This window comes from Protobothrops mucrosquamatus, unplaced genomic scaffold, assembly GCF_001527695.2.
Source record: "Protobothrops mucrosquamatus isolate PMUCROS unplaced genomic scaffold, P.Mucros_1.0 scaffold2232, whole genome shotgun sequence".
Taxonomy (NCBI): domain Eukaryota; kingdom Metazoa; phylum Chordata; class Lepidosauria; order Squamata; family Viperidae; genus Protobothrops; species Protobothrops mucrosquamatus.
Window position 1 is genome coordinate 266,896 of NW_015388322.1, and position 10,270 is coordinate 277,165.

Here is a 10,270-nt window from a genome sequence, read left to right on the forward strand (position 1 = left end):
AGAGAGAGAGGGGAGAGGAAAGGGAAAGGAAAGAGAGAGAGAGAGAAAGAGGAAAGAGAGGGAGAGGAAAGAGGCATAAAATAATTCATTTACATTTAATTGTAATGGTTCAAAGAATGTTCGGAAAAATGTTCGGCCCTCCAGCACGTTCACTTCATCCAATCTGGCCCTCTTTGAAAAAAGTTTGGACACCCCTGGTCTAGATAGACTGTTTCCTCCAGGTGCTGAGGAAACTGCTGTGCAACCACACTCTCAACAACCTTCGCCACAAAGCGCAGGTTGGAGACCGGGCGATAATTTGCCAATACGTCTGGATCCAGGGAGGGCTTCTTAAGGAGGGGCCTCACCACCGCCTCCTTTAGGACCGCGGGGAAGGCACCCTCCCGTAAAGAAGCGTTTGTAATTCCCTGGAGCCAGGCTCGTGTACCCTCCCGAGCCGCCAGTACTAACCAGGAGGGACACGGATCCAATAAACATGTGGTTGCATTCAGTCTCCCCAGGATCCTGTCCACGTCCTCGGGAGCCACAGAGTCAAACTCACAGAGCCACATTCAATCATTTATTGATTGAATGACTTGCTAGCTGTATACTTCATTACATTCAACTAGAATCTCTCTCGATTCTAAACTACAGAATCGTAGGTGATGGATATATGCTTTAGAACTATAGCTGGGTGTTTATGGATTTCTGGTTGCTTGAACTGTGAACACAAGGACTGAATGATGTGACTTGAATGATACTGGAAAGCTTTCCATAATGTTGCTTAGTGTTGTAATTGCCAGTTTTTGCTCGTTTCTTCCACAGTCTCAATTTTTCCTCCTGGAATGTCTTCCTATATGGAGAACATGACATATACTCAGTGTGACATTTATGAATAATATAATATTCATCTAGTGGGTTATTGTGGTTTGAATCCTGGCTTTGCTAGTGTTCCTGACTTTTAGAGTACTTGTGGCATCACTGATAAGAAGCTTCTGCTGCTAGTTAGAAAGAAAGGAAAAAAAGCCCTGAACTTATTTTGTTTCATTATTATATAATTATATCTTCTCATATAATTATTATATAATTATATTCTCTGTATACCTCTATACTAAGACTTTTTGGTGTACCTTTAAATATTTATATTCAGTACAATTACCATAAAAAGTTGCCAGTCTTTTTAAACAAGCACACCACCATTCCTGAAATATTTCCCCTTTCATTCTTTGGTTGGTTTGCGTTGTTTCTCTTCCAAATTGCAAATCACACATTTCCAGATTTTGAAACCAGCAAAAATGACAGTTATTTTTCACATTTATTATATGAATTGTACCCAAAAATTTAAATCATAACTTTATTAATGTAAAGGAATGTGTATTCTGTGTTAGAACTAGTAATTTTTGCCTACATGCCGTGTGCAGGTTATCAGCCATGCGATCCCAAAATTATTCGTGATCGTGTAAACCTCCTGGAGCTATACTACCAAGAGCTGATTGCTTTAGCTGCAAAGAGGAAAGCTCGTCTTAAGCAATCCAAGCGCCAGTGGAAGTTCTTTTGGGAATTGGATGAAGCTGAAAGTTGGANTGGAGGCAGCAAAGAAGAAGCATGAAGCCATTGAAACTGACACAGCTGCCTATAAAGAACGGGTGCAGGCCATAGAGGAGGTGGCCAAAGAACTGGAGGTAGAGAATTACCATGACATCAAGCGCATCAATGCTCGCAAGGACAGTATCCTGCGACTATGGGAGTACCTCTTGGAACTGCTGCAAGCCCGGCGCCAGAGACTGGAGATGAATTTGACACTGCAACAGCTGTTTCAGGACATGCTGCATAGCATTGACTGGATAGATGAGATGAAAGTAAGGAGGGGCCTGGATAGGACTTGGTGGATCGCTGGAGATAAATTGGAAAATGGGGATGGAGGCTCAAGTGCTGCATTATAACAGTGATTTAAGTTATTGATACATGTAAGGAATCTTACCAGGCTACTTAAAGTCTGATAAAAAAAACACATTGAAAACAACACCTCAGACTGATACCAACCTCATCAGCATTGATTGTGCTAGCCATTTCCCTAAAAATATCTTACATTTTATAAGGTGTTTAGAAAGCTACTTTGAAATGCTTCTTGATTAAGGCACCTTATCAAAAAAGCACTCGCCAGCTACATGGTTACTTCTGAATTTGCTGTACTTTCTAAAGGTTATTCATAAGCACTATCGGGTAGAGTATATTTTAATAATTTGACAGTATATAACAGAATAACAGAGTTGGGAAGGACCTTGGAGGTCTTTTAGTCAAATCCCCTGCTCAAGCAGGAAACCCATTTCAGACAAATGGTTGTCCAATCTCTTCTTAAAAGCCTCCAGTGTTGGAGCACCTACAACTTCTGGAGGCAGGTTGTTCCACTGATTAATTGTTCTCACTGTCACGAAATTTCTCCTTAGTTCTAGGTTGGTTCTCTCCTTGATTAATTTCCATCCATTGCTTCTTGTCCTCCCTTCAGGTGCTTTGGAGAAGCACCCCTCTTCTTTGTGGCAGCCCCTTAGATATTGGAACATTACTATCATGTCACCTCTAGTCCTTCTTTTTATTAAACTAGACATAATGTCAGGGCCCACTTCAAAACCTCATCCTAAGAGAGCAGAACTCGTGGAAGCAGTTTCTTCCAAAAGGAACTTTTATTAGGAGAAGCTGATAGCAGGCATAATAGACAGGATCTGCCGGTTTCCCACTCAGATCAATAGATTAAAAGTGTCCCAAGCAAACCCCACCCCAAAGTTCATCCAATCAGTTTGAATGGGCCAATCCCCAGGTGTTAAGTCCGTTGTGGGAAAGAGCAGATAACGCCAGGCTGTCTCAGGGTTGCAGTGATGTTTTGTCGGCTTTTCACACCTTTCCTTCCAAAAGCGGAGATAAACCAGTTGCCGAAGGCGCATTCCTTTCTTCTCCCCCCCTTCTAGCTGACATCAAGGGGAAAGATAGTTTACAGAGGAAGTGTGCAGAAACAGCAAAGTGTTACAGTGTAGCAATAGAGGAAAACAGAGCAATAACCCGCAATGCTTTTCCCCTCTCCCCTCCAGGAGCATGGCAGAACCCAGAGGTGTAGAAAGAGTAGAGTTAGAATTAAGGGTAGAAAAGGGGCCCCTTAGAATATGGGTTCTGACACATACCCAATTCCTGTAACTGTTCTTCATATGTTTTAGCCTCCAATCCCATAATCATCTTTGTTTCTCTTCCCTGCACTCTTTCTACAATCTGAACATCTCTTTTATATCGTGGTGACCAAAACTGGATACAATATTCCAAGTGTGGTCTTACCAAGACCTTATAAAGTGGTATTAACACTTCACATGATCTTGATTTTATCCTCTGTTAATGCAGCCTAAGACTGTGTTGGCTTTTTTGGCAGCTGCAGCACACTGGTGGCTCATATTTAGATGACTGTCCATTAGGATTCGAGGATTCCTCTTGTAGTTACAGCTTTTGAGCCAAGCATTACCTATTCTATACCTGTGCATTTGGTTTTTCTTGCCTAAATGTAGAACCTTACTTTTCTCTACATTGAATTTCATTTTATTAGATAGTGCCCAGTGTTCAAGTCTGTCAAGATCCTTCAGTATCTGTAGTTGCATTAAGGATTACACGTTGAGTGCAGTTGGTCAGACAGTTACAAATCCATCTGGTGATGATGCTATCTATCCCACATTTTTCTGTCTTATCAAGTAGTAGGTTGTGGTCTTCTGTATCAAATGCCTTACTGAAATCCAATACCTTATATCCACAGCATTTTGATGGTCCACTAATTTTGTCACCTGGTCAAAGAATGCAATAAGATTTGTCTGATATGAACTGTTTTTGACAAACCCATGTTGGCTTCTGGTTATGACTTGTTATGATGTCAAGGTGATAAGTCTGTAGTTTCCAGGATCCTTTCTCTCCCCCCCCCTTTTTTTTTTTTGAAGATGGGAACTACATCCACCCTTTTCCAGTCATCTGGTTGTTCCTTAGGCTCCAGGATGTTTGAAAGATATGGTTCAGTGGTTATGAGATCATGTCTACCAATTGCTTCAGAACCTTGGGGTATAATCCCATGAGAGTACAATTTGGGAGTACAGTTTCCATTGTTTCAAGAGCCTCTGTTTCTCTATCCAAATTTGTCTTCCCAAGTGTCTTCTCCAATAGGATTCAGAATACCATGTTATAAGCCCCATAGGAAGAGACAAGTGTGTGCCCATAAAATAAATTTTCCCTAAATGATTTTTCTTAAACATGGACTGTTTCTGCTTTTTTGCCAAGATCATCCTAAACTGCTATTCCTAAAATAAAAAAAGGGGGGGGGGTCAAGCCTCCCCTCCATACTTAGTTGTTTAAAAGAAAGGGAGATACAGTTTCTTTTTATATTTTTTCAGGCAAAACTTTCATCTCCTGAAACTGGGAAGCATCTGTTGGAAGCAGAAGACTTGCTTCAGAAGCATAAGTTGATGGAGGCTGACATGGCTATTCGGGCAGAGAAGATTCATGCTGTCAATGCAGCTGCCCTTAAATTTGCCAATGGAGATGGTAAGTGTTCGCCAAATTGCTAAGAATGAGCATATCGCTGGTGTTTACATCTATATAAAAGAAGAAGGGATGAGGAGGAACAGCCTATATCTAGTCTCTGGGAAGTTTCTTTTCTTACTGGTTGTGTGAAGTGAATGCTTGTATACACTTGTCAATATTTTTATTGATTGAATGAATTGCTAGCTGTATACTTCATTACATTCAACTAGAATCTCTCTCGATTCTAAACTACAGAATCGTAGGTGATGGATATGTGCTTTAGAACTATAGCTGGGTGTTTATGGATTTTGGTTGCTTGAACTGTGAACACAAGGACTGAATGATGTAACTTGAATGATACTGGAAAGCTTTCCATAATGTTGCTTAGGGTTGTAATTGCCAGTTTTTGCTCGTTTCTTCCACAGTCTCAATTTTTCCTCCTTGAATGTCTTCCTATATGGAGAACATGACATATACTCAGTATGGCATTTATGAATAATATAGTATTAATCTAGTGGGTTATTGTGGTTTGAATGCTGGCTTTGCTAGTATTCCTGACTTTTAGAGTACTTGTGGCATCACTGATAAGAAGCTTCTGCTGCTAGTTAGAAAGAAAGGAAAAAGAAAGGAAAAAAAGCCCTGAACTTGTTTTGTTTCATTATTATATAATTATATCTTCTGATATAATTATTATATAATTATATTCTCTGTATACCTCTATATTAAGACTTTTTGGTGTACCTTTAAATATTTATATTCAGTACAATTACCATAAAAAGTTGCCAGTCTTTTTAAACAAGCACACCACCATTCCTGAAATATTTCCCCTTTCATTCTTTGGTTGGTTTGCGTTATTTCTCTTCCAAATTGCAAATCACACATTTCCAGATTTTGAAACCAGCAAAAATGACAGTTATTTTTCACATTTATTATATGAATTGTACCCAAAAATTTAAATCATAACTTTATTAATGTAAAGGAAAGTGTATTCTGTAAATCTTGATCATTAAAAACGGATGTACGGCACACGTCCAATAGTCGGTACGCTAGGGTTTTAATAAGCACTAGCACATTTGGAGGACCTCGATATGATGGTTCTCGACTAACGAAATCGACGTTTCTCCTTTCGAGCAGAATTCGTTAGGTTCGCGGTCACCTTCAAGAAAACCCTTAACCTACTTCGACTTTCAACCTTCAGGGAGAAAGAGCAGATCTATTCTTCCCTGGACTATGGAAAAGACCTCACCAGTATCCTCATTTTACAGAGGAAACATAAAGCTTTTGAAGATGAGCTACGTGGCTTAGGGGCTCACCTGAAGCAGACCATCAAGGAGGGAGAAAGCATGATTGCTGAGAAGCATTTTGGAGCATCAAAAATCTGCAGCAGGATTGAGGAAGTGAAAGCTCTCTGGGCCCAGTTGCAGGAATTGGCAGCTTTCCGCAAGAAGAACTTACATGATGCAGAAAGCTTTTTCCAATTCCAGGTAGATGCAGATGACTTGATGGCCTGGCTCCAAGATGCTAATCGGCTAGTATCCAGTGATGATGTGGGGCATGATGAATATTCCACTCAAGCCCTGGTTAAAAAGCACAGAGATCTCCTGGATGAGGTAGCAAACAATAAGAAAATTATGGACAACCTGAATAGGCAAGCACAGAGCTTTCCTGCTGAATTCCGGGATGTTCCAGGATTTGAGAACAGACTCAAGGCTATCCAGACCATGTATAATGAGGTGGTGTCTCTAGCAGATCTGCGCAGGCAGAAGCTACAGGATGCTTTGGATCTCTATACTATATTAAGCGAGACTGATGCATGTGAACTTTGGATGAGCGAAAAAGAGAAATGGCTGGAACATATGGAGATTCCTGATACCTTGGAAGATCTGGATGTTGTACAACATAGGTAAACAATATATATATATTTAATTGGGTTCTCTTTTATCTACTTTTAGGACATATGGAAAACAGATAAAGTTTTAAGTCATATTTACGCAGAAATATTGAAAATTTAAAACAGTTCACAAACTTTTAAGCAGTGTATGTGAGACACAAATATTTTACAGTGTGAGGCTACAACAATGTTTACCTGCCAAAAACAGACCTGAAAGGAGATAGGGGATTAGGACCATAAGCATTCAAAGTATAAATACCTGACTTGATTCCTTAAGCATAAACACAGACCTTCTTTCACAAAATTATAAATAGAATCCTAAATTCAAAAATAATTAAGTAGTGGTAAGAGATCTTCCCTAACTTTTTGGGTGTTCTGAATAGTGAATCAAGGTGAGCCGCAGTGAAACACAAGCTCTATATGTTGATTCAGCATCCCCAAGAACTACTGTAGTCTTTTTTGAAGATAACAGTCTTAGCTGTGGAATCCTGATATCGTGGTCCAACACAATTATATGCTATTGGATATATCAAAGAATCTTTTTTAGAAACAGATTAACTTATGGTTTTCCAGTTGTTGATATGTATAGATAAATATAATTTGCAGATGAAATTGAGAGAGATAACTTGTTTATTTATGAAAGAATGGTTAAATCAGTTAATTCAGGGCAGTTACAGATTATTTTGATGTTATTTCTACTTTATGTATTCTTAAATCCATATTGAGTAAATTATGAACTGTTATATTATCTGAGATGAAAGTAGTATGCATTTTGCAGTGGTAACCAGAATGACTAATGTGTTTATGTAGCAAAAATCACATAGAATTTTCATTTGCATTGTTTCCCAATGCTGATTTCTTGATAGGAAATGTACAATGAAATTAAAAGGATAACAGTGAAGAACTGATAAACATTCAGAAGCCTGAACAGTCCAAAGCAACTGGTTATTTTTACATATCCAGAAATTAAACTTGTTAAATGTACATATATCAGAACATATCTTTGCAGTCTAAGACATGAAAAAAAAAATTCAGGTGCTGCTTTTATGCTTAGATTCTCCTAAACACAATCTAGCTACTGTGCATAAGACATCATCATTGTTGTCATTGTCATTTTACATATAGGAACTCCTCATTTAATGATAATTGGGAGCTGAATTTCCATCACTAAGTGTCATGATTGTAAGTGCAACATCCCATGACTTCCCTGCTTAGCGATGGAAATTGCGTCCCTTCCAGTTGCTGTCATTAAGTGAATCACCATGGGTTGTTAAATAAGCACTTAGACATCATTTGCAATCTCCTGCTGGCTTCCCCATTGACTCTGCTTGTAGAAAACTGGCAAACAAAGTTGCAAATTACGATCACGTGATCACAGGACTCTGCAAGATCATAACTGCAAGCCGGTCACTAATCACTTGGATTGTGATCACGTGACCATGGGGATGCTGCAATAAATGTAAGTATAAAGACTGCTCATAAGTATCATTGTGACCGGCACCATTGTAAGTTTGAATGGTCATTGAACAAGTGGTTATTAAGTTAGGGATCACCTGTATATTATACATAACTGGGACCCTAGATGGCATTTCATACAAGCTTTTTATAGAGTGGGTTTGGTTTCATTCATTCATTCAAAGTGTTTTCTTGCAGATTTGATATTTTGGAACAAGAAATAAACAGCCTGGCTTCTCAGGTTGAAGGGGTCAATAGAGCTGCTAGTGCCCTAATAGAAAGTGGCCATCCACGAAGTGGGAAAGTGAGGCAGTGCCAAGAGCATCTGAATGCCAGGTAATAGATTCTCTTATTTTTGTCCAACTGTTCTTCATTGTTGTTTACCTATGGTTTCCAAATATTGCTATAAATATGGAAAGATAAAAAGTCAGTTTAGCTATGACTATAATTTGTCTTCATACTGCGCTAGGCAAACAAGATAGACTGAGGGAATGCCATTTGCTCATCCACCATCCAGTGATGGCCATTCCCTCTCCCCATTTCTCTTCTACCATATAATGCATTGCTTTCAAAGATGGATTTCTGGAAAAGAGAAGGAAAGGGAGCAGGTAAAATACGTATCTGTATGGTGAAACAAGATCTTCCTCTATGCTTATTTTGGGATAAATAACTATAGTTCAAAACATCATTGCTACTACCCTGAGATTATTTCCTCTCGTTCTGATTCTTCTCTTGCTTAGTCTTTGGAGCCACTCTCCCAGCTTAGGAGCCACAACCCCGAATGCTCCTGCCGCCTTTATTTTCCACATCCTCTCCAGTTCCTCCTTGAGGCCCTGGTGCTTCTCCAGTTTCAGTTACTCTTCTTCTTGATGTTGCTGTTACTTGGCACCACTATATCTATTGCTACCACTGTCTTCTGGTCCTTGTCTACTACCATGATATCTGGCTGATTGGCCAGTACTTGCCTGTTTGTCTGGATCTGGAAGTTCCATATGATTATAGCTTTCTTATTTTCCACAACTTTTAGTGGTATCTCCCATATAGTCTTAGGAGGGTCTAGTCCAGTGGTTCTAAACCTGTGGGTCGGGACCCCATTTGGGGTCGATCGACCATTTCATGGGGGTCGCCAAGCAAGGCTGTCCGCCATTTTTTTTGTCCACCATTTTTTTTGTCCGCCATTTTTTCCCCTTTTCCAGCGGGTGCCTTACCTCCCTTGAGCTGGGCCAGCTGGTGGTTGGCCTGCTCCATCTCTTGCCAGCTACCCCTCGGCCGGCGCAGGGGGCGGAACCACGCATGCACGGTGCTCCCGGGCAGGGAAAGTCCTCGACTTACGACCGGTTTAGTCCTCGACTTACGACCGGTTTAGTCCTCGACTTACGACCGGTTGGGGTCGCGGCATTAAAAAGGTTGAGAACCACTGGTCTAGTCAGTGGTGGCGAACCTATGGCACGGGTGCCAGAGGCGGCACTCAGAGCCCTCTCTGTGGGCACACGCGCCGTCGCCCCAGTCCTAGGCCCTCAGCTGGGTTTTATAAAACCTTTTCGCTTTAGGCCTCCACCGCCATGTGCAAAAAAAAAAAAAAAGGTTCAATCAGTCAATTTCAACTCGCGGGGGAAAAAAGTTGGAATTGATTGGTTGAACTTTTTAGTCCCACCCAGTCTGCCGTTACCACTGCAGCCATGCCCACCCAAGTGGCCACACCCAGCCAATGGGCCACACCCACCCGGCACTCGACGATGCATAAGTGGGTTTTGGGTTGCAGTTTGGGCACTCAGTCTCTAAAAGGTTCGCCATCACTGGTCTAGCCCATATTCTGTAGAGATTTTCCTGTACGCAATGCCAGTTACTTGACTGTGCCATACAGTGTATACAGTTTCTGCCAGCATCTTGAACCTTTCCACTATGTGTTGGATTGTCTCTGAGGCCTCTCTGCATAGTGTGCAGTTTAGGTCCTGTCTAGGCTATGGTAAACCCCCTATTTCTATGGATTTGGTACTTAGTGCTTGCTCTTCTGCTGCTATGATTAGTGTCTCAGTACTGTCCTTTCATCCAGCCTTTTCCATCCACTGGTAGGATTTCCTGATGTCTGCTGCCTCAGCTATCTGTCAGTGGCACATCTGCAAAGTCATGTCTTGACATGGTACTTCCTCTGTTTGATCTTCCTTCCATCTTTGGGTACCATCTTACTGATGGACTCCTGGATGCTCTGGGTTTCATCCATGATAGTGATTTTGACATTCATCAGACCCTAATCTCCCTCTTTTCAATTGTCGACAGTCTCTGAATATTGGACTTGGGGAGGAAACCTCCCTACATTGTAAGGAGCTTCCAGGTCTTCATATTACTGTAGCAGCTTTCAGGTCCTTCTTTGGCCAGCTCACTATACAGATAAGATATCTGAAG

At 40.8% G+C, this 10,270-nt stretch overlaps 1 protein-coding gene across 1 annotated transcript in view; it reads left to right on the plus strand.

The window, feature by feature from the left end:
* Positions 1 to 10,270, plus strand: part of SPTB (spectrin beta, erythrocytic) — a 92,030-nt gene that overhangs the window by 29,642 nt on the left and 52,118 nt on the right. The window contains exons 13-15 of the mRNA XM_015824437.1: positions 1,401 to 1,562; positions 5,716 to 6,424; positions 8,066 to 8,203. Of these exons, the coding sequence (XP_015679923.1) occupies positions 1,401 to 1,562; positions 5,716 to 6,424; positions 8,066 to 8,203 (1,009 nt within the window). The remainder of the gene's footprint in view (positions 1 to 1,400; positions 1,563 to 5,715; positions 6,425 to 8,065; positions 8,204 to 10,270) is intronic.